The sequence below is a fragment of the Capra hircus genome, chromosome 2, assembly GCF_001704415.2.
Source record: "Capra hircus breed San Clemente chromosome 2, ASM170441v1, whole genome shotgun sequence".
Lineage (NCBI taxonomy): Eukaryota > Metazoa > Chordata > Mammalia > Artiodactyla > Bovidae > Capra > Capra hircus.
The window spans coordinates 29,144,230-29,168,607 of record NC_030809.1 but is presented as its reverse complement, the minus strand read 5'-3'; the positions used below and the strand labels follow the sequence as shown (position 1 = coordinate 29,168,607).

At 44.8% G+C, this 24,378-nt stretch overlaps 1 protein-coding gene across 6 annotated transcripts in view; it reads left to right on the top strand.

Moving 5' to 3' along the window:
- STK36 (serine/threonine kinase 36) overlaps nucleotides 1–24,378 on the top strand; it is a 31,853-nt gene that overhangs the window by 412 nt on the left and 7,063 nt on the right. For all 6 annotated transcript variants that reach the window (XM_018059365.1, XM_018059358.1, XM_005676550.3 and 3 more), the window contains exons 2-17: nucleotides 279–453; nucleotides 1,375–1,515; nucleotides 1,631–1,708; nucleotides 2,840–2,970; nucleotides 3,210–3,459; nucleotides 6,414–6,507; nucleotides 6,781–6,950; nucleotides 7,116–7,303; nucleotides 7,813–7,912; nucleotides 13,798–13,941; nucleotides 18,876–19,055; nucleotides 19,882–19,979; nucleotides 20,435–20,540; nucleotides 22,560–22,710; nucleotides 23,183–23,310; nucleotides 24,152–24,256. In XM_018059365.1, coding sequence (XP_017914854.1) covers nucleotides 370–453; nucleotides 1,375–1,515; nucleotides 1,631–1,708; nucleotides 2,840–2,970; nucleotides 3,210–3,459; nucleotides 6,414–6,507; nucleotides 6,781–6,950; nucleotides 7,116–7,303; nucleotides 7,813–7,912; nucleotides 13,798–13,941; nucleotides 18,876–19,055; nucleotides 19,882–19,979; nucleotides 20,435–20,540; nucleotides 22,560–22,710; nucleotides 23,183–23,310; nucleotides 24,152–24,256 — 2,148 coding nt within the window. In that variant the 5' untranslated portion in view covers nucleotides 279–369. The remainder of the gene's footprint in view (nucleotides 1–278; nucleotides 454–1,374; nucleotides 1,516–1,630; nucleotides 1,709–2,839; nucleotides 2,971–3,209; nucleotides 3,460–6,413; nucleotides 6,508–6,780; nucleotides 6,951–7,115; nucleotides 7,304–7,812; nucleotides 7,913–13,797; nucleotides 13,942–18,875; nucleotides 19,056–19,881; nucleotides 19,980–20,434; nucleotides 20,541–22,559; nucleotides 22,711–23,182; nucleotides 23,311–24,151; nucleotides 24,257–24,378) is intronic.

Here is a 24,378-nt window from a genome sequence, read left to right as displayed (position 1 = left end):
TGGAGAGGGCGGGGCCGAGGGGAGAGGCCGAGTGAAGGGGGCTAGGGTCGGGTGGGCTAGCCTGGGTGGACGGGGAATGGGTCTCGCGGTTGGGTGGGAACGAGGTTGTGTTGGGGGGCAGCAGGAGAAAAGGAAGAACTACAGGAGGCGATCTGCTCCAAGATATCATCTTTTCATCCACTGCACCCTACCTTGTTTATGAGACCTGGATTGTTATGAAAAAAAAAAAAGAAAAGGCAAGGCGACTAATGTTAACCTTTTTTCCGTGTCCGAGCCAGGCCTCCCAGATGTGCGGAACTGTCCCTGGAGCTGTAGCCCTTCGTCACCATCTCTGCCTCCTTCCTTCTGAGTGATCCTGAAATCTCTGTCATGGAAAAATACCACGTATTGGAGATGATTGGAGAAGGCTCTTTTGGGAGGGTGTACAAGGGTCGAAGAAAATACAGTGCTCAGGTGGTGAACAAGGAGGGACATCTTGGGTGGGATTCCACACTCTGAACCCCAGTGGAGTAAGGGACCAGAGCAATGACCTGTGTTCCTAAGACACTGACTCCTTCATACTTACAAAATATGAGCTCTGAAATTGGCTTACTTGGGTTCAGATCATAGCTCCACCACTTTCTAGTCTTAGAACTATAGACAAGTTACTCAACCTTTCTATGTCTCAGTTTTCTCATCTATAGAATGAAATTAAGAACAGTGTCTGAGTGATGGGGTTTGAGGATCAAGTATGATGTCACACTGAATCACTTGACACAGTGTCTGGTACCTAGCAAACAAATTATTGTTATGATCAGTAGTAGTATCTGGGGCTTCCTGGGTGGCTCAGACTGTAAAGAATCTGTCTGTAGTGCGGGGACCCAGGATCAATCTGTGGTTTGAGAAGATCTCCTGGAGAAGGGAATGGCAACCAGTATTCCTGCCTGGGAAATCCCATGGACAGAGGAGCTTTGTGGGCCACAGTCCTGGGGTCTCAAAGAGTCAGACACGACTGAGCAACTAACACTTCCACTTACAATATAGGAAGGGATAAACCACTTGAGCTCTATTCTACCCTCTTCATTTTTCCTTCCTTCTCTTTCTCCTAAATCCCTTAAACCTTGAGTTCTTTATCCAGATCAGAACACCTCTCCCAGAATCCACCAAAAGGATCTAACTGACAAAAGCAGTTTCCTCCTAGGGCAAGAGGCAGGGGAAGCCTGGGTAATGTCAGTTGGAGGGTACCCAGGGAGGGTACCATGGGTGAAGTGGATTGGGAGACTAGCAAAGTACAGTGATAATTGTTCTCAGACAATCTAAAGTCAGCTCTGGAGCCCTGAGGCTAATGTTTCAATAGTGCAATTAGGCCTTGACTCTTGACCTTACCACTGACAGGTGGTGGCCCTGAAGTTCATTCCAAAATTGGGACGCTCAGAAAAGGAGCTGAGGAATCTGCAACGGGAGATTGAAATCATGCGGGGTTTGCGGCACCCCAACATTGTGCATATGCTTGATAGCTTTGAGACTGACAAAGAGGTGTGCTTTGGTTTGGGGGGGGGTCACTTCTCCCCAAGAGGAAGGGTCTCAGGAATTTCCCAGCCTCAAAATGCACACATTTGAAGCCATCAGCAGCACTGCCTATTCCCTGCAGGTGGTGGTGGTGACAGACTATGCTGAAGGAGAGCTCTTTCAGATCCTCGAAGATGATGGAAAACTTCCAGAAGACCAGGTATTCCCAGCTCAAACTTCTCCCGCCCCTGACCTCTCCTCAGGTTAAGAACTGTAGGGAGAGCTGAGAGTGCAGAGTCTCTATCCTGAAAACTCCTGAGTAAAATATAAGAGTCTATTTGTATATGGAGGCAATGTGGCATGACAGTAAGGTATGTGAAAACTGGAACCCAAGTTCTCTGAATACAGAGATTAGGTCTGACACTTTCTAGCTTGGTCTTCTTGGGCAAATTATTTACCTCTCTTACTCAGTTTCCTCATTTTAAAATGGAAATAATAATAATGTCTACCTCGTAAGGCATTAATGGGAAGATTAATGAATTGATTCATGTAAAGTGTTTGAAAGAGTACCTGACACACTATTCAATAGTTAGCTATTATTTTAGGAAGCTAATATTATTCCTGTTGTTAGGCACCTTTAGGAAAGAAGTCCAGGTGTGGTGGTACCAGAGAGACAGGAAGGGATAAGAGTTGTGGTTAAGGTAGGATTCACCACCAAGACATAGTAGTTAGCAGTAGGTTGAACACATTCTCCAGCCGTATTCATTCCAGGGATTTTTGTGTACTCGGGCAAGTAGGCCCCCATCAGGACTTCCTGTCACAGCATTCTGCTTCCTTCCAAACAACCATCATTATTTGTAAGTCATCACCTTGTTTATTTTGTCTGTCTTGTTTGTTTGTCTGGCTACAGCTCTTGGGAACAGGGACTTTGTCTTATGTAATAACAGTTAATATGTATGAATATATAATACATATAATATGTATAATGTATATGAATGCTTACTAAGTGCCAGGCACCATTCTGAGTGTTCCATCACTTTACATGCTTGAGCTCTTTTAAATCCTCACAATGATCCTATGAGACAAGTAAAATCATTATTGTTGCCTTATCAATAGATGATGAATCTGTGAGGCACAAGAAAACTTGCCTGTGGTCATGCAGGTAGTCAGTGAAACTCAATTTATTTTCCTTAAACAAATGAAAGACAAGAACTAAGAAATATATTGTGTGATGCTCTGGAAGAAAGGGAGGGAAGAGAAGGTCATGTCTACAGTACTATTAGGGTGGAGTCCTTGGGCTCCTTCCTTTGACCTCTCCTTTCTTCCTCCCGCCTGACTGTTTGACCTGTAGGTTCAGGCCATTGCTGCTCAGTTGGTGTCAGCCCTGTACTATCTGCATTCCCACCGTATCCTCCACCGAGACATGAAGCCTCAGAACATCCTTCTTGCCAAGGGTGGTGGTATCAAGCTCTGTGACTTTGGGTGAGGAGCCTGACCTTGTGTCGCCACTTCTGGTTTTGCAGGGAGCCTTGTCCTGTATGCTTGACTTCCCTGGGCCTCCTTTTAGAACCTGGGCTAGAGAATGGGATTTCTGCTGGGTCTTTTAGAAGACATTCTCTCTGTTCAGGTTGGGGAAATCTCACACAGTAATAGTTGGCAGTGAGCACCTCTAGTTTTGACTGAATATCTTCTCTCCATTTCCATTCCATCATCTCCTGCAGGTTTGCCCGGGCTATGAGCACTAACACAATGGTGCTGACATCCATCAAAGGCACACCACTCTACATGTCCCCAGAGCTGGTGGAGGAACGACCTTATGACCACACTGCAGACCTCTGGTCGGTGGGCTGCATATTGTATGAGCTGGCAGTAGGCACGCCTCCCTTCTATACCACGAGCATCTTTCAGCTGGTCAGCCTTATTCTCAAGGACCCTGTGCGCTGGCCCCCCACCATTAGTCCTTGCTTCAAGGTAATGGATACTGACAGATTGCTTTTGCATCACTAACCTGTCTCTGTCCTATTCCCTTTTCCACAGTTTTTTTTTCCGGAGCTACGGTTGCACTTTGCAGTTACTGAATTAATGCAGGAGCTGGGGCAAGCTGCCTTGCTTTTGCACTGCAGGGGCTTATTCTGGGAGGGTGACCTAAGGTCTGCCAAGCCTGAGAGTCTGCCAGGTGGTCCTATATCAAAATGAAGAAGAAATTTTAAGATCCCAGAAACAGTTACTGATCCCTTTCAGTTCAGTTCAGTTCAGTTCAGTCACTCAGTCATGTCCAACTCTTTGCGACCCCATGCAATGCAGCACTCTAGGCCTCCCTATCCATCACCAACTCCCGGAGTTCATTCAGACTCACGTCCATCGAGTCCGTGATGCCATCCAGCCATCTCATCCTCTGTTGTCCCTTTCTTCTCCTGCCCCCAGTCCCTCCCAGCATCAGAGTCTTTTCCAATGAGTCAACTCTTTGCATGAGGTGGCCAAAGTATTGAAGTTTCAGCTTTAGCATCAGTCCCTCCAATGAACACCCAGGACTGATTTCCTTTAGAATGGACTGGTTGGATCTCCTTGCAGTCCAGGGGACTCTCAGGAGTCTTTTCCAACACCGCAGTTCAAAAGCATCAATTCTTCTGCGCTCAGCTTTCTTCACAGTCCAACTCTCACATCCATACATGACTACTGGGAAAACCATAGTCTTGACTAGATGGACCTTAGTTGGCAAAGTAATGTCTCTGCTTTTGAATATGCTATCTAGGTTGGTCATAACTTTCCTTCCAAGGAGTAAGCATCTTTTAACTTCATGGCTGCAGTCACCATCTGCAGTGATTTTGGAGCCCCAAAAGTAAAGTCTGACACTGTTTCCACTGTTTCTCCATCTATTTCCCATGAAGTGATGGGACTGGATGCCATGATCTTTGTTTTCTGAATGTTGGGCTTTAAACTTTTTCACTCTCCTCTTTCACTTTCATCAAGAGGCTTTTTAGTTCCTCTTCACTTTCTGCCTTAAGGGTGGTGTTATCTGCATATCTGAGGTTGTTGATATTTCTCCCAGCAGTCTTGATTCCAGCTTGTGCTTCTTCCAGGCCAGCATTTCTCATGATGTACTCTGCATAGAAGTTAAATAAGCAGGGTGACAATATACAGCCTTGACATACTCCTTTTCCTATTTGGAACCAGTCTGTTGTTCCATGTCCACTTCTAACTGTTGCTTCCTGACCTGCATATAGGTTTCTCAAGAGGCAGGTCAGGTGGTCTGATATTCCCATCTCTTTCAGAATTTTCCACAGTTTATTGTGATCCACACAGTCAAAGGCTTTGGCATAGTCAATAAAGCAGAAATAGATGTTTTTCTGGAACTTCTGCTTTTTCGATGATCCAGCGGATGTTGGCAATTTGATCTCTAGTTCCTCTGCCTTTCCTAAAACCAGCTTGAACGTCTGGAAGTTCATGGTTCACATATTGCTGAAGCCTGGCTTGGAGAATTTTGAGCCTTACTTTGCTAGCGTGTGAGATGAGTGCAATTGTGCGGTAGTTTGAGCATTCTTTGGGATTGCCTTTCTTTGGAATTGGAATGAAAACTGACCTTTTCCAGTCCTGTGGCCACTGCCGAGTTTTCCAAATGTGCTGGCATATTGAGTGCAGCACTTTCACAGCATCATCTTTCAGGATTTGAAACAGCTCCACTGGAATTCCATCACCTCCACTAGCTTTGTTTGTAGTGATGGTTTCTAAGGCCCACTTGACTTCACATTCCAGGATGTCTGGCTCTAGGTGAGTGATCACACCACCGTGATTATCTGGGTCGTGAAGCTTTTTTTGTACAGTTCTTCTGTGTACTCTTGCCACCTCTTCTTAATATCTTCTGCTTCTGTTAGGTCCATCCCATTTGTTTCCTTTATCGAGCCCATCTTTGCATGAAATATTCCCTTGGTATCTCTAATGTTTTTGAAGAGATCTCTAGTCTTTCCCATTCTGTTATTTTCCTCTATATCTTTGCATTAATTGCTGAGGAAGGCTTTCTTATCTCTTCTTGCTATTCTTTGGAACTCTGCATTCAGATGCTTATTTCTTTCCTTTTCTCCTTTACACACTCTCTATTCTCCTAATTTCCTATCAGATGCAATGTCCAAATGATTTCTAGATTTGCCAACAGAGCCATCAGTCCTCTTCCTGAAAGGAATAATCTTTAGATATGCTAATGGCCAGAGCTAGTGGAGCTAGCTCACTGATTAGGAGCAGAGTATAGAGATGGTGCCTGTTCATTGCAGTTAAATCTCAGTAGGCCAGGAAGGGAGGAAAAAGAGTTAACCCTTTTTATTTCAAGGGCCTGATTTGAGCCTTCAATAAAGTCTAAATGCAGCCTTCTCCCAGAGTAAAATCTCATTATAACTTTCCTTTATTTTAGCTAAGATGAAAAGAGACAAGTTTCTCCCAAACCTATTTAGTTAAGGTGGCCCAAATAATGACCAAAAAGAATCTGAACAAAGGAGGGACTTCTTTGGTGGTCCAGTGGTTAAGACTTGGGCTTCCACTGTAGGGGGCATGGGTTTGATCCCTGCATGGCGAGCATGCAATAAATAAATGCGTGTGTGCTCAGCTTTTAAGACATGTCTGCTATAAGAATGCACTCTGGGGACTTCCCTGTGTGGTCCATTGGTTAAGAATCTGCTTTGTGATGTAGGGGACATGGGTTGGATCCTTGGTTGGGGAACCAAGATCCCACATGCCATGGAGCAGCTAAGCCCATGTGCCATAGCTAGAGAGTCTGTGCTCCGCAACAAAATCTCCCAAGTGTTGCAACTAAAACCCAACACAGCCAAATAAATAAATAGGTATTTAAAAAAAAAATAGTCTCGGTTGACCAGTTCTGATGAGTTTGAGAGCCCATGGAGAAGTGCAGACTGATGGGGTATCCTTTCTTTCCACAGAACTTCCTTCAGGGACTGCTCACCAAGGATCCCCGGCAGCGTCTGTCCTGGCCAGACCTCTTACATCACCCCTTTATTGCTGGTCGAGTCACCAGTGAGTCCTTAGGGTTCCCAGGGCTCTCGCATTTCTACCCAATATAACCCCTGGCCCCAACATGTGGATCCAAAGTACATTCTTTTCGCCTCCAGCTTGAATTTTCTTTTTAGCCTTTTGCATGCCCCTTGCACTTCCCTTGCAACCCCCTTCCCTCTTTGTCGCTAGGGCCTCTTTGCACAGAAGCCTGAAGATGCTGCCATTGTCTCTGGCCAGGTGGAAACAGTGGCACAGCTCCAGTATGATCATGTGTTCCCTCTTCTCTTTCTGCAGTACTAACCGAGCCAGCAGGCCCAGATTCTGGTACCCCATTCACCAGTCGCTTACCCCCAGAACTTCAGGCCCTAAAGGACCAACAGGCTCATCGGCTGGCCCCCAAGGGCAATCGATCTCACATATTGCGGCAAGCCTGTAAACGCATGGCTGAGGAGGCCAAGCAGAAGGTGAGCGGGGCAGAGGGGTATGTGTGACCTAGCCAGACTAGTGACTTGGGAAGGTAGAGCAGGAGGGTGACTGTCTAGGGTTGGGAAAGGGCTTCAAATGAAATCCATAGTGTCTTATGGCAACCAGATAGTTCTGACTCAGTGTCTCCTGCCCATTTCTTACAGAAACACCAGAACACAGGACTTCCCCTTGAGCAAGAGGATAGGACCAGCAAGGTGGCTCCTGGCACAGCCCCTGTGCCCAAACTCAAGGACACTCCTCAGGAACCAGGCCTCTTAACTGGGGTTGTAGCATCAGAAATGAAGAGCAGCTGGGCTGAGTGGGGTGCTGGAGAGGCGCCGCCTGTACCTCGGTGAGGAGGGTAGAGCCCAGGCTCTGTAAGATGACATGACTTGCAGAGCTTTGGCTCCAGTCAAAGCAAATGCAGCATGGTCCTGTCACTCATCACTGCCTAAATGTGGCCAGGGCCCTGGGAGTCTAAGTTTTGGATTCTTGAATTCTGATTCCAGATGCTTTCCTGATTTCATCAGGAAACATGGTAACTTTCCTTTCTCTATATCTCAGTTGTACATTAACCAAAAAGGAAAAAAAAAAATCATCTCCAGACACACGGAAAGAGTATTTGACTTGAGAGCTACAGGGGAAAACCACCAAGGTAGATTTGAAAATAAGATTCACAGTGGGAGGGCAGTCAAGGATATATGTGTAGTGAACATATGCTGTCCTGGCCAGATCCTAGAAGATCTCCTATAGCCAGTCCTCTGTGGCTTTCCATTCCTATGCTGGACCTAGAGGGAGGGACAAGTTAACCCTAAGCCTCACAGGTCTGGAACTCATCCTACTCCCTGCTTCCTCTGTCAGGGAAAACTGGATCACTCAGGACTGTGAGCGAGCATTCCCAGAGCTGAGGCTGGAGGTGATGGGCCAGCAGAGCCTTGATGCAGTGGATCTGGAAAATGAGGTGAGCCCTAGAGGTTCCTCTTGGCTTTGTCCCTGCCATGGGTGTTAGGTCTTGGTAGTGGTTTTCTGTAACAGTGATTCCAACCATCTAAGGATGAGTCCCCTTGTGTTAAAAATTGTTTCCTTCTTATTCATAGATTTTAATTGCATAGTATGTGAACATTTAGTTATAAAAAATTGGAGTTCATAAGTAAAAAGGAAAGTCCCCCTTAGCCTTATCTCAGTCCCGAGGTATCTGTCTCCTTCCAGACTTTCTGTGGTTTTATATGTATGTATGTAGCTACACAGAATATATAGTTTGGCTGTTTTTACATTACTGAGTCCAGACTGTAGGTATTTTTTTTCTTCATGCATCTCTTACTGTATAATCTGTTGTAAAGAATTTTCTACACCTACTTCAATCTTTTGTTTTTTTAGGGTTTTAACTTTTTATTTTGGAAAGGTTTCAAATTTAAAGAATAATTATGAAAATAGCACCAAGAATTCCTATATACCCTTTTACTTAGATTCACCAGTTGTTAAAATTCATTTTAGGGTGAGTTGCAGATATGCCCCTTCATTGCCAAAGACTTTAGTGCATATTTGCTAAGAGCTAGGTGATGCACTTGCACTACCTCAGTACAATTCACAGAAGTCAGAAATCTGACATTGATATGATTCTGTTCCTTAATCTACAATCTATATTTTGATTTTCCCAATTGCTCCAGTAATGTTTATAGCAAAAACACATTCCCCCCCGATCCACAATCCAGTCCCGTGTCATTCACTGCATTTAGATGTTATACTTCTTACCTTGTTTTTCATGATTGACAGATTTAGGTGCCCAGGTCGGTTATTGTGTAGAATGTTCCTCAGATCAATACTTCCACATGGTTAGATACGAGTCATGGGTTTTTGGTAGAAATGTTACATGAGTGATGATGCACTGTCAGTACTAAAATCTTTTTTTTTTTTTTAAGATTTGCTTGTTTGTTTATTTTTGGCTGTGCTGAGTCTTTGTTGCTGCATGCAGGCTTTTTCTAGTTGCGGCAAGGGAGGGCTACTCTGGTTGCAGTGAGCAGTCTTCTCATAGCATGGTGGCTTCTCTCGTGGTGCACAGGATCTAGGACACGTGGGCTCCAGTAGTTGTGGCATGTAGACTTAGTTGCCCCACGGCATGTGGGATCCAACCCGTGTCCCCTGCTCTGGCAGACGGATTCTTAACCACTGGACCACAAGGGAAATCCTAGTCTTTTTAATAACTTCTTAGTGTCTCCTAACATAGATGTGCCATGATTTATTAGTCCCTGATCAGTTCAGTTCAGTCGCTCAGTCATGTCCGACTCTTTGAGACCCCTTGAATCACAGCACGCCAGGCCTCCCTGTCCATCACCATCTCCAGGAGTTCACTCAGACTCACGTCCATTGAGTCCATGGTGCCATCCAGCCATCTCATCCTGGGTCGTCCTTCTCCTCCTGCCCCCGATCTCTCCCAGCATCAGAGTCTTTTCCAATGAGTCAACTCTTCCCATGAGGTGGCCAAAGTACTGGAGCTTCAGCTTTAGCATCATTCCTTCCAAAGAAATCCCAGGGTTGATCTCCTTCAGAATGGACTGGTTGGATCTCCTTGCAGTCCAAGGGACCCTCAAGAGTCTTCTCCAACATCACAGTTCAAATGCATCAATTCTTCGGCGCTCAGCTTTCTTCACAGTCCAACTCTCACATCCATACATGACCACTGGAAAAACCATAGCCTTGACTAGACGGATCTTAGTCGGCAAAGTAATGTCTCTGCTTTTGAATATACTATCTGGGTTGGTCATAACTTTCCTTCCAAGGAGTAAGCATCTTTTAATTTCATGGCTGCAGTCACCATCTGCAGTGATTTTGGAGCCCCCAAAAGTAAAGTCTGACACTGTCTCTACTGTTTCCCCATCTATTTCCCATGAAGTGATGGGACTGGATGCCATGATCTTCGTTTTCTGAATGTTGAGCTTTAAGCCAACTTTTTCACTCTCCTCTTTCACTTTCATCAAGAGGCTTTTTAGCTCCTTTTCACTTTCTGCCATAAGGGTGGTGTCATCTGCATATCTGAGGTTATTGATATTTCTCCCAGCAGTCTTGATTCCAGCTTGTGCTTCTTCCAGGCCAGCATTTCTCATTGTACTCTGCATAGAAGTTAAATAAGCAGGGTGACAATATACAGCCTTGACATACTCCTTTTCCTATTTGGAACCAGTCTGTTGTTCCATGTCCAGTTCTAACTGTTACTTCCTGGCCTGCATACAGATTTCTCAAGAGGCAGGTCAGGTGGTCTGATATTCCCATCTCTTTCAGAATTTTCCACAGTTTATTGTGATCCACACAGTCAAAGGCTTTGGCATAGTCAATCAAGCAGAAATAGATGTTTTTCTGGAACTTTCTTGCTTTTTCCATGATCCAGCGGATGTTGGCAATTTGATCTCTGGTTCCTCTGCCTTTCCTAAAACCAGCTTGAACATCAGGGAGTTCACGGTTCATGTATTGCTGAAGCCTGGCTTGGAGAATTTTGAGCATTACTTTACTAGCATGTGAGATGAGTGCAACTGTGCAGTAGTTTGAGCATCCTTTTGCATTGCCTTTCTTTGGAATTGGAATGAAAACTGACCTTTTCCAGTCCTGTGGCCACTGCTGAGTTTTCCAAACTTGCTGGCATATTGAGTGCAGCACTTTCACAGCATCATCTTTCAGGATTTGAAACAGCTCCACTGGAATTCCATCACCTCCACTAACTTTGTTCATAGTGACGCTTTCTAAGGCCCACTTGACTTCACATTTCAAGATGTCTGGCTCTAGATTAGTGATCACATCATCATGATTATCTGGGTTGTGAAGATCTTTTTGTACAGTTCTTCCATGTATTCTTGCCACCTCTTCTTAATATCTTCTGCTTCTGTTGGGTCCAGATCATTTCTGTCCTTTATCGAGTCCATCTTTGTGTGAAATCTTCCCTTGGTATCTCTAATTTTCTTGAAGAGATCTCTAGTCTTTCCCATTCTGTTGTTTTCCTCTATTTCTTTGCATTGATCGCTGAGGAAGGCTTTCTTATCTCTTCTTGCTTTTCTTTGGAACTCAGCATTCAGATGCTTATATCTTTCCTTTTCTCCTTTGCTTTTTGCCTCTCTTCTTTTCACAGCTATTTGTAAGGCCTCCTCAGACAGCCATTTTGCTTTTTTGCATTTCTTTTCCATGGGGATGGTCTTGATCCCTGTCTCCTATACAGTGTCATGAACCTCATTCCATAGTTCATCAGGCACTCTATCTATCAGATCTAGACCCTTAAATCTATTTCTCACTTCCACTGTATAATCAATAGGGATTTGATTGAGGTCATACCTGAACAGTCTAGTGTTTTTCCCTACTTTCTTCAATTTAAGTCTGAATTTGGCAATAAGGAGTTCATGATCTGAGCCACAGTCAGCTCCCGGTCTTGTTTTTGCTGATTGTATAGAGCTTCTCCATCTTTGGCTGCAAAGAATAGAATCAGTCTGATTTCGGTGTTGACCATCTGGTGATGTCCATGTGTAGAGTCTTCTCTTGTGTTGTTGGAAGAGGGTGTTTGCTATGACCAGTGCATTTTCTTGGCAAAACTCTATTAGTCTTTGCCTTGCTTCATTCTGCATTCCAAGGCCAAATTTGCCTGTTATTCCAGGTGTTCCTTGACTTCCTACTTTTGCATTCCAGTCCCCTATAATGAAAAGGATATCTTTTTTGGGTGTTAGTTCTAAAAGATCTTGTAGGTCTTCATAAAACTGTTCAACTTCAGTTTCCTCAGCGTTACTTTTTGGGGCATAGACTTGGATAACTGTGATATTGAATGGTTTGCCTTGGAGAAGAACAGAGATCATTCTGTCGTTTTTGAGACTGCATCCAAGTACTGCACTTCGGACTCTTTTGCTGACCGTGATGGCTACTCCATTTCTTCTGAGGGATTCCTGCCCACAGTAGTAGATGTAATGGTCATCTGAGTTAAATTCACCCATTCCATTCCATTTTAGTTCACTGATTCCTAGAATGTCGACGTTCACTCTTGCCATCTCTTGTTTGACCACTTCCAATTTGCCTTGATTCATGGACCTGACATTCCAGGTTCCTATGCAATATTGCTCTTTACAGCATCAGATCTTGCTTCTATCACCAGTTACATCTACAACTGAGTATTGTTTTTTCTTTGGCTCCATCCCTTCATTCTTTCTGGAGTTATTTCTCCACTGATCTCCAGTAGCATGTTGGGTACCTACTGACCTGGGGAGTTCCTTGTTCAGTATCCTATCGTTTTGCCTTTTCATAGCGTTAATGGTGTTCTCAAGGCAAGAATACTGAAGTGGCTTGCCATTCCCTTCTCCAGTGGACCACATTCTTTTTTTTTTTTTTTCTTTTGTCAATTGTGGTTATGTTTTTTTTTTAAATTTTTATTTTTACTTTATTTTACTTTACAATACTGTATTGGTTTTGCCATACATTGACATGAATCTACCACGGGTGTACATGCGTTCCCAAACATGAACCCCCCTCCCACCTCCCTCCCCATAACATCTCTCTGGGTCATCCCTGTGCACCAGCCCCAAGCATGCTGTATCCTGCATTGAACATAGACTGGCGCTTCGATTCTTACATGATAGTATACATGTTTCAATGCCATTCTCCCAAATCATCCCACCCTCTCCCTCTGCCTCTGAGTCCAAAAGTCCGCTATACACATCTGTGTCTTTTTTGCTGTCTTGCATACAGGGTCATCATTGCCATCTTTCTAAATTCCATATATATGTGTTAGTATACTGTATTGGTGTTTTTCTTTCTGGCTTACTTCACTCTGTATAATCGGCTCCAGTTTCATCCATCTCATCAGAACTGATTCAAATGTATTCTTTTTAATGGGCTTGGTTTCACTGAGTTAGACAAGGCTGTGGTCCTAGTGTGATTAGATTGACTAGTTTTCTGTGAGTATGGTTTCAGTGTGTCTGCCCTCTGATGCCCTCTTGCAACACTTACCATCTTACTTGGGTTTCTCTTACCTTGGTGTGGGGTATCTCTTCACGGATGCTCCAGCAAAGCACAGCTGCTGTTCCTTACCTTGGATGAGGGGTATCTCCTTACCACTGCTGTTCCTGACCTTCAACATGGGATAGCTCCTCTAGGCCCTCCTGTGCCTGCGCAGCCACCACTCCTCAGGTTGCTCCTCCAGGCTGCTGCCCCTGGCCTCGGGCACATGGTGGCTCCTCAAGGTCACCGCCCCTGGCCTTGGGTGCGAGGTGGCTTCTCCTGGCCGCCCCTGATCTCGGACATGGGGTGTCTCCTCCCGGCCGCCACTGACCTTGGATGCAGGGTAGCTCCTCTTGGCCGCCGCCCCTGACCTCGGACGCAGGGCAGCTCCTCTATGTCTAGCTTTATTATGTTGTTATTATAAACCATGCAGTGGACATTTTCCTAGGTGTCCCTTTATGTACACGTGCTAGTGTTCTCCGAGAGACTTTTAAGACCTCTCACATACTGCTAATTGTATCTTTTTAAATTGGTGGCTGAAAAAAATACAGCTGTGCCAAAGGAGTCGCTGGCTTTTTGCAGTTGCTTCATGATTCCCTGGGCTTCCCAGGTAAAGAATCTGCCTGCAATGTGGGAGACCTGGGTTCAATCCCTGGTTCGGGAAGATCCTCTGGAGAAGGGAATGGGAACCCATGCCAGTATTCTTGCCTGGAGACTCCCATGGACAGAGGAGCCCGGGGGGGCTACAGTCCATGGGGTCGCAAAGAGTCCATCATGACTGAGTGACTAAAACTTTCACTTTACTTTCATGATTCCCCAGGGTGTGAGCTATTGCCTCGGACCTGACACACTCCTCCTGACTTCTTTCTCTCCCCGATGCCTCAGGAGCAAGACAGCGATGATGAGTGGCAATACCTGCTAGAGACTACCGAGCCTGTGCCCGTCCAGCTGAAGGCCCCTCTCACCCTGCTGTGCAATCCTGACTTCTGCCAGCGTATCCAGAGTCAGCTGCATGAGGCTGGAGAGCAGGTAACTGGCAGAAGCATACCATGGATGGGACTGGAGACTGTTTTCACAGATGAGGTGTTAAAAAACATTAATTAGTATAAGGAGAAAGTCCCTTTCCAATTTTCTTTCACTACTGTCTGTTTAATTCAGGGAGATTTGGTAATTTCTTTTAGTAATACAGAAAGAGCAGACCTTGGGTTTCTCTTTCTAAAGGGGAAAAGTATTCTTCAGAGCAAGGATAAGAAAGCTTTCAGCTGTATCCTTTTTAGGCATTGACTGCCAAGAGGGAAAAAAATGGAGGATATCATTTAATTGCTTCTTCTTTTTTAAAGATTTTTTAGATGTGGACCACTTTTAAAGTCTTTATTGAATTTGTTACAGTTGCTTCTGTTGTTTTATATTCTGGTTTTTTGGCCAGAGGCATGTGGGAGCTTAGCTCCCTGACCAGGGATTGAACTCACACTCCCTACACTGGAAGGCGAAGTCTTAACCACTGAACTGCCAGGGTAGTCCCATAACTACTTCTCTAATAAAAGGAAACACATTTCTACACAATTTTTGATAAAATTAAAAATACAGATGTAACAATTTATTATATTTTCTAATATAGGTATACTAATGATCACCATAATTCAGTTCTAGAATATTTTCATTACCCCAAAAAGGTAATTCGTAGCTATTTACAGTTAATCATCATTCCTGCTCATAGCACTTATAAGGAGATTGCTTTCTGTCTCATAGATTTGCCTTTTCTGAACATTTCACATAAATGTGATCATACAATGGGTGGTCTTTGGCTTCTTTCTCTTAGCATAATGTTTTTTGAGGTTTCATTCATGTTGTAGCCTGTATCAGTACTTAGTTCCTTTTTATTGCTAATTAGTATTCTATTGTATGTATATATCACATTTTGTTTATTTGTTCCACAAATTGATGGGAATTTGGGTTGTTTCCACTTTTTGGCTTTTATAAACAATGCTACTTTGAACATCCATGAAGAAATCTTTGTGTGAACATATGTTTTCTGTTTCTTTTCTGGAAAAGGTCAGTTTTCATTCCAATCCCAAAGAAAGGCAATATTCAAACTACTGTACAATTGCACTCATCTCACAGGCTAACAAAGTAATGCTCAAAATTCTCTAAGCCAGGCTTCAACAGTATGTGAACCGAGAACTTCCAGATGTTCAAGCTGAATTTAGAAAAGGCAGAGGAACCAGAGATCAAATTGCCAGCATCCTTTGGATCATAGAAAAAGTAAGAGAGTTCCAGAAAAACATCTACTTCTGCTTTATTGACTACTCCAAAGCTTTTGACTGTGTGGATCACAACAAACTGTGGAAAATTCTTAAGGAGATGGGAATACCAGACCTCCTGACCTGCCTCTTGAGAAACCTATATGCAGGTCAGGAAGCAACAGTTAGAACTGGACATGGAACAACAGACTGGTTCCAAATTGGGAAAGGAGTACGTCAAGGCTGTATATTGTCACCCTGTTTATTTAACTTCTGTGCAGAGTACATCAGGCGAAATGCCAGGATGGATGAAGCACAAGCTAGAATCAAGATTGCTGGAAGAAATATCAATAACCTCAGATATGTAGATGATACCACCCTTATGGCAGAAAGCAAAGAGGAACTGAAGAGCCTCTTGATGAAAGTGAAAGAGGAGAGTGAAAGAGTTGGCTTAAAGCTCAACATTCAGAAAACTAATAAGATCATGGCATCTGATCCCATCACTTCATGGCATGTGGAAGGGGAAACAATGGAAACAGTGACAGGCTTAATTTTCTTGGGCTCCAAAATCACTGTAGAGGGTGACTACAGCCATGAAATTAAAAGACTCTTGCTCCTTGGAAAAAAGCTGTGACCAACCTAGATAGCATATTAAAAAGCAGAGACATTACTTTGCCAACAAAGGTCCATCTAGTCAAAGCTATGGTTTTTCCAGTGGTCATGTATGGATGTGAGAGTTGGACCATAAGGAAAGTTGAGTGCCAAAGAACTGATGCTTTTGGACTGTGGTCTCAGAGAATACTCTTGAGAGTCCCTTGGACTGCAAGGAGATCCAACCAGTCCATCCTAAAGGAAATCCGTCCTGAATATTCATTGGAAAGATTGATGCTGAAGCTGAAGCTCCAATACTTTGGCTACCTGATGCGAAGACATGACTCATTGGAAAAGACCCTGATGCTGGGAAAGATAGAAGGCAGGAGGAGAAGGGGATGACAGAGGATGAGATGGTTGGATGACATGATCGACTCAATGGTCATGAGTTTGAGTAAGATCGAGGAGTTCATGATGGACATGGAAGTCTGGTGTGCTGCAGTCCATGGGATCACAAAGAGTTGGACACTACTGAACAACTGAACGCTTAGTTTTGAAATGAAATGATTTTTTCATTTCTCTTGGGCCTATGCATAGGAGTGGAATTGCTGAGTCAGATAGTAAATTTATGTTTAAGAAACTGCTAATCTGTTTTCCAAAGTGGCTATACTATTTTGCATTCCCAGCAATGTATGAGGGTCCTCATTTCTCTACATCTTTGCCAACGTGTATTCAGTTCAGTTCAGTTTAGCTGAGTCACTCAGTCGTGTCTGGCTCTTTGTGACCTCTTGAACCGCAGCGCCCCAGGCCTCCCTGTCCATCACCAAATCCCAGAGTTTACCCAAACTCATGTCCATTGAATTGGTGATGCCACCTAACCATCTCATCCTCTATCGTCCCCTTCTCCTCTTGCCTTCAATCTTTCCCAATATCCCATCCCACCCAACTTCTATCTTTTCAAATGAGTCAGCTCTTCACATCAGGTGGCCAAAATATTGGAGTTTCAGCTTCAACATCAGTCCTTCCAATGAACACCCAGGACTGATATCCTTTAGAATGGACTGGTTGGATCTCCTTGCAGTCCAAGGGACTCTCAAGAGTCTTCTCCAACACCACAGTTCAAAAGCATCAATTCTTCAGCACTCAGCTTTCTTTATAGTCCAACTCTCACATCTATATATGACTACTGGAAGAAACATAGCCTTGACTAGATGGACCTTTGTTGGCAAAGTAATGTCTTTGCTTTTCAATATGCCATCTAGGTTGGTCATAACTTTCCTTCCAAGGAGTAAGCGTCTTTTAATTTCATGGCTGCAATCACCATCTGCAGTGATTTTGGAATCCCAAAAACTAAAGTCAGCCAACATGTATTATTATCTGTCTCTTTGAATATAGTCATCCTAGTGAGTGTAAAATAGTATCTCATTGCTATTTTAATTTGCATTTTGCTAATAACTAATGTGAGCATCTTTTCATGTGCTTACCAGCCATTTGTAGATCTTCTATAGTGAACTACCTAATCATTTGCTTTGCTTATTTTAAAGTTGTCTTCTTATTGAGTTGTAAGAGTTCTTTACATATTCTGGATACAAGACCTTTGTCAAATATGCGATTTGCAAATTTTTTCTCCCAGTCTTAATCTATCCTTTTATTCTTATAAGAATGTCTTTTGAAGCACAAATGTTTTGGATTTTGAAGTCCAGTTACCATTTTTTCCCTTTGTGGATTTTGCTTCTGATATTATATTAAGAAATCTTTTTTTAAACCCAAAGTCTTAAAGATTTTCTCCTATTTTTTTAAAAAAAGCTTTCCAGAATTTTAGCTCTGACATTTATGTCTCTGACTCATTTTGAGTTGATTTGTGTATGTATTTTGAGGTAGAGATCTAAATTCATCTTTTTGCGTGTGGATATATGATCATCCCAGCACCACTGGTTGAAAAGACTCTCCTTTGACCATTGCATTGTCTTGGCACCCTGCGCCTCTTGTTTGGCCCCTCCATGTCCTCCTTGTGTCAGATAATTTTTCAGTGGGAAAGGAGGTTAGCAACTCTGCCTCCAGGGTGAGACTTTCTGAGGTGGAATTCCAGCTGAACTACTGTGTGTGTTTTTTTGTCTATGGCTGTGCCGGGTCTCCTGCTGCCAGGTTTTCTCTAGTTGTGGTGAGTGGCGACTACTCTCGGTGGCAGCACAAGGGTTTCTCCACAAGTGGCTCCTCTTGTTGAGCACGGGCTCTAGGGTGCATGGGCTTCAGTACTTGCGGCTCCTGGGCTCAAGAGCAAGGGCTCAGTAGTTGTGGCGCATGGACATAGTTGCTCCTCCTGGGATGTGGGATCTTCCTGGACCAGGGATCAAACCCACGTCTCCTGCATTGGCAGGAGGATTCTTTACCACTGAGCCACCAGGGAAGCCCCCTGCATGTGATTACTGACTGTTTACTTAATCTGTCTGAAAGCTTCGGTCTGCTTACCTATAAAGTTGGTAACTGTATTTACTCTACAGTAACTGAGGTTATTGTAAAGATTGAGTAAATAAATGAGCAGATTTAGAACAATGAGTGGCATATTGTAAAGTACTTGGTGTAAATGTTAGTCTTCTTTTGAAAAATAACCTTTTAAAAAATAACCATTTAAATATAATATGTCCTTAGCTTATGAGCTGTATGAAAGTAAGTAGTAGGCTGGATCTGGCCTACAGGTTGCAATTTGTTAACCCCAGAGGTGGAGCTGAATAATACTGTTTTGTCTATCTGGAGTTGAACAGCACTGTTTTGTGCCCATTGTTTTTAATTTTCAGAAATATGTGTGTGTGGTTTCATTTCATTTTCTTTTAAGGTGAAGGGCTGGAGAAGGAAGGGAGCAGATAGGAATGGTCACTAGGTCTGTCACTGACTGAGGGGGCGATCCCACTCCCCCTTAGTCACCTCTAAGTCAGGGGTCCTGGCCACCTACAGTTCCCTTTCCTGGTGCACTTTCCCTGTTCCTCTGTTCTCCTTCTCTGGGTTTTAGATTTCCAGAAAAAGGAGTAAGAACACGGGGTCTTCTTTGTCAGCATCTTGGGGACACTTGGTGGCTGTGACTCTCTTTTATCTCTCACAACACAGTTTACTGTCTCTTTCCCTCATGTCACCCAGATCCTAAAAGGCGTCCTGGAGGGTGCTCCCCGCATCCTGCCTGCACTCCGGGTCCTGAGCGGTCTCCTGTCCAGCTGCAGTGACTCTATTCCCTTGTATTCCTTCTGCCGTGAGGCCGGGCTTCCCGGGCTGCTGCTCCATCTCCTCAGACACAGCCAGGAGAGCAACAGTATCCAGCAGGTAAGTGCTGCCTCTCAGGACTGACTGGCATTTCTTCTCTTTGGATTTCTTTTCTTCAAACTGTCATCTCTATCAGCCCCTTTGCCTTTTCTTTCTCTTCTTCCTATCTACTTAGTAGATTACGAATTGCAAATTCTCATGCCTTCCAAGGCCAGGCAGATAACGTCACCAGGGGAGTAGACCATGTGTGACTGTATGAATAGCAGGAATGTGAAGAACTGAGGTCCCGTGCCCAGGCCCATCCATCTCACTGTTGCACGGTGGAAAAATGGGCTTATGGTGCCACGTCCTCCAGTTTTCTGAGAGAAGCTAGAAATTCAGATTTTTCGGTGTAATTCCGCAATATTCATAGATTAGCTCACCCACGGGCACTACCCTTTAAATGGTCACAGAGACGATCAGCAGGAGAGCTCAGGTTGAGACTCAATATCCATGTGCCCATGCTATTGTCCCGCCACAGCTGAACCAAGAGTCTGGAATGCAGAAGTGTTTACTGGGGCCAAGGCTTGGGTGGCTAGAAGTACACTCTGCTGATGAGTGTTAGTCTTGAGTGTTTTTAAGGCATTTAGAAGAGAATTTGTGCTATTTTGAAAAATATAACCTGCTACACTCCAAAATGCTGTTCAGACCAAAGAGGACACGTTTTGGGCTGTTCATAGCCTGTTGGCCACCACTTGTGACCTTGAGATCTCCTCTCTTTGTCTGAAGGTTCTCTTCACTCTGTCCCTTTCTGTTTGGTCAGCCTAGCTGGATCTCTGACCCATTTTTCCCTTGCTCTTTGTTTCTGTCCCCTGAGTTGCCCTAATTCTGTCCTCTTCCCTGGCAGCAATGTTGGTATGGGGCCTTCGTACGGGACCTGGTGGCTGTGATTCAGGCCTACTTTGCCTGCACCTTCAATCTGGAGAGGAGCCAGACAGGTGACAGGTGGGATGAGAGGCAGTCTTGTGCTGTTGACCAGTTTGGCTTCAGTTTCTACCCCCATTTTTTCCCCTCCCCATTACAAAGAGGCTAAGTAAGGAGAACCCGTGATTTGTGACAGGTTTAAGGGTCAGCTGAGTGACCTCTCAGAGTCCAGCAAGTCCTTTTAAGGACCTTGAGTCACCTCCAAATTTGCCCACAGAATTTCAGGTTCTAAGGGTCAGCGGTAGTTACCATACACTGAATGGAAGGCTCAGGGTGGGAATAAGCTAGAGAAAATGGCAGAGAAGAGGCCTGGAGGTGTGTGTGAGCCTCTGTGTGTATGTGTGAGGAGAGAGAGGGGAGAGTGTTCTGATGTGTTCCTTTGCAGAGATTTTCCTATCTGCTGTGAACTGACCCATTCACCACATGTGGGCATTTAGTAGAGAGATGAGAAGAAACCAGGACTCATTTTTCCCCAGCCTACAGGTATTTCAGGAGGCCGCCAGCCTCTTTCTGGACCTGCTGGGGAAACTGCTGGCCCAACCAGATGAGTCTGAGCAGGCTTTGCGGAGGGACAGCCTTATGGTAATCTGCTCTCCCTTCCAGATTTCTATCTCTGTTTTTCCCCATACTCTTTCCATTCTGTTTCTCATGACTGTATAGGGTTAGATTAAGTAATACAACAAATGTTTGTTGCCTGCCAACTATGTGCTGTATACCGTCTAAGTCAGAGGAAGTCCGTATCTTCAAGGGATTAGGACTAGTCTAGTAGGATAAATGTGATGAAGGACAACAGTGTGTAAAGTACAGTAGAAGGACTTCCCTTGTGGTCCAGTGGCCAAGACTCCAGGGAACTAGATCCCACATGCTGCAACCAAGATGGTACAGCCAAATAAATAAATTTTAAAATAAAATTTATAAAAGTAATAAAATAAAAACACTAGAACTTCATATAAAACACAGAAGCACCACTGAGGAAGACTCACACTACCTGGAGGGTCATAGGAAAATCCTTTTTTTTTTTGGCTGCACCACACAGCAGGTGGGATCTTAGTTCCCTAGCCAGAGATCAAGCTGGGACCCCCATAGTGGAAGTGTGGAGTCCTAACCAATGGATCATCAGGGAAAGACACAGGATCATAGAAGAAACCTTGAAGAAGGAAATCATCTCTGCTAGGATTTGAAGAATGCCCAGAAGTTTGCCAGGTGGATGAGGCAAGGAAGCAGGGAGGACATTCCAGGCAGAAACAGTAATTTATATTAAGGTGTAGAAGCAGTATGCAGTGTGACCTATTTTCAGTTCAGTTCAGTTCAGTCGCTCAGTCATGTCTGACTCTCTGTGACCCCATGAATCGCAGCACGCCAGGCCTCCCTGTCCATCACCATCTCCCAGAGTTCACTCAGACTCACGTCCATCGAGTCGATGATGCCATCCAGCCATCTCATCCTAGGTCGTCCCCTTCTCCTCCTGCCCCCAATCCCTCCCAGCATCAGAGTCTTTTCCAGTGAGTCAACTCTTCGCATGAGGTGGCCAAAGTACTGGAGTTTCAGCTTTAGCATCATTCCTTCCAAAGAAATCCCAGGGCTGGTCTCCTTCAGAATGGACTGGTTGGATCTCCTTGCAGTCCAAGGGACCCTCAAGAGTCTTCTCCAGCACCACAGTTCAAAAGCATCACTTCTTCGGTGCTCAGCCTTCTTCACAGTCCAACTCTCACATCCATACATGACCACTGGAAAAACCATAGCCTTGACTAGACGGACCTTCGTCAGCAAAGTAATCTCTCTGCTTTTGAACATGCTATCTAGGTTGGTCATAACTTTTCTTCCAAGGAGTAAGCGTCTTTTAATTTCATGGCTGCAGTCACCATCTGCAGTGATTTTGGAGCCCAAAAAAATCAAGTCTGACACTGTTTCCACTGTTTTCCTATCTATTTCCCATGAAGTGACTCCTGGACTCTGCATGTGAGGCACAGGAAGGGAGGATTGAAAGAGAAAATAGCCGAATTCTGACTGGTCTCAGAAGAGACTGTTAAGAGATGAACGTGCAAGGAAGGAAACAACTGTCTGATTAGTTTCAGACTGGCAACTGGAAGTGCAGATGTGGCTGCAGTCCTACCTCCAGCTAGCAGTCCATTCAATCTCTTCTAGTCTGGGGGCCTGTCTTAACATCCCTCATCCTTTCTGGTCAGGAAGCTGTTAATGTCTAACCTAAATTTTGGCCAGTAGTGACTCACATTATTGGTCAGCACTTCTCATATGTCACTGTGCAATGAGTAGCATGGGGCCTTTGGAATAAATTCTGAAGACCAGGTTGGGAAGGACCCACGAATCCCCAGGAATTCTTATACTCGGGGTCCACGATACTACTTCGAGAAATATCATTTAGGGAGCAGCTGATCAAAATAGGATTGACACCTAAAATTCCTGTTCCCAAACATGAAGGCAATCACTCTGCACTTTCTGTGTGAGGAATACTTAGAATTCAACAACGGTCCCCCTGGGTTTTTCCCCTCCTTTCTCAGGTTCTCCAGGAACCCTTGCTCCTTACCCTGAGTACAGTCTGGTTTCTGATGTGCTAATGTGAACCCTGCCCGTCTCCCCTAGTGCTTTACTGTTCTGTGTGAAGCCATGGACGGGAATAGCTGGAGCATCTCCAAAGCCTTCTACTCCAGCCTGCTGACTACACATCGGGCTGTGTTGGACGGGCTCCTTCATGGCTTGACAGTTCCACAGCTCCCTTTCCATAGCCCCCCAGGTAATGGGAATGGGGAGGGGAGGTTCTCTTGACTGACTTGTCAGCAGGACCAGCACTGCTGTTTATCTTGCCGGTTGCCTAGAATAGTGTCTGGCATTTAGCCTGTGTTAAGTAACTATGACGGAGAAGACAATGGCACCCCACTCCAGTACTCTTGCCTGGAAAATCCCAGAGACAGAGGAGCCTGGTAGGCTGCAGTCCATGGGGTTGTGAAGAGTCGGACACGACTGAGCAATTTCACTTTCACTTTTCACTTTCGTGCATTGGAGAAGGAAATGGCAACCTACTCTAGTGTTCTTGCCTGGAGAATCCCAGGGATGGGGGAGCCTGGTGAGCTGCCATCTATGGGGTCGCACAGAGTCAGACATGATTGAAGTGACTTAGCAGCAGCTGCAAGTAACTATGAACTGAGAGAAAGAAGGGAGAATCTGAAACAACCCATGCCTTTCTGCATTCTTTGCCTTTTGCACAGGAGCCCCCCAGGTGAGCCAGCTGCTTCGGGAGCAGAGTGAGGATCTGCCTGGAGCCATTTCTTCAGCACTGGCGGCCATGTGCACGACTCCCGTGGGGCTGCCAGGCTGCTGGGAAGCCAAGGAGCAGGTCTAAGCTACAATTTTTTTTTTCCACTTTTATTTTAAATTTTATTTATTTATTTATGGCTGCGCTGGGTCTTGGTTGCTGCATTCAAGCTTTCTCTAGTTTCAGAGAGTAGGGGCTACTCTAGTTGCAGCGAATGGGCTTCTCATTATGGTAGCCTCTCATTGCAAAGCACAGGCTCTAGGGCGGAAGTTCAGTGATTATGGTGCATGGGATTAGTTGCCCTGCTGCGTGTGGGATCTTCCTGAGTGAGGGAGCAAACCCGTGTCCCTTGCACTGGCAGGCAGATTCTCGACCACTGGATCACCTGGGAAGTCCTGAACTACAGTTATTTGTTCTTGTTGTCGCTGTTGCCAGGGTTGGGGAGGTTGGCCCCAGTGTCTCAGAAAAGCAGAAAAACAAGCTTCTCTGCCTGCCTTTACTCAGTACTTCCAGAAGCAGATGCTAACCACTAGGTTTGGGCTACTTGTCAAACATGATATAGCCAGAATCCCAGGGCCCTTGGCCAGCTGATTGAAGAGCTCCATGACAAACTGCCCATGTGGTGGGGTGGCTGATCTGAAGCCACAGTTGATGCTTGCTCGAGGGTTCAGGGTTCAGATTTCCCGCTCCCTTTGGCCAGCACACTTTGCTCTGTACCCGCCTGCAGTGGGACTTACCTAGGCCTTGTCTTTTGCTTTTCCACTGAGCTTGAAGACTGGGGATAGAATGAGGTCTGAGGTTCCTGGTGAATCTGGGGAAGAGTAGCAAGCAAGGGGTTGAGAGCCCTGATTAGTTGGAGATATGAGAGGAATAGGATTGGAATAAAGGGAATGGGATTGAGTCTTCAGGTATGTCTCCACAGATCTCTCAGCATCTGGCTGATCAGCTCACCAAAGACAGCAACCACCTGAGGTCATCCCTCATCTCTGCCCTGCAGCATCCCATCTTGTGCCTACCCCTTCTCAAGGTACTACCTGCCCAGCACTCTTGGCCCCTCAGATTTCTTTTTCACTTCCAGGAATGAGAAAGAGAGAGAAAGAGACACTGAGAGAAACAGAGAGAGATGAGAGACACCCCCCGCTGATGCTC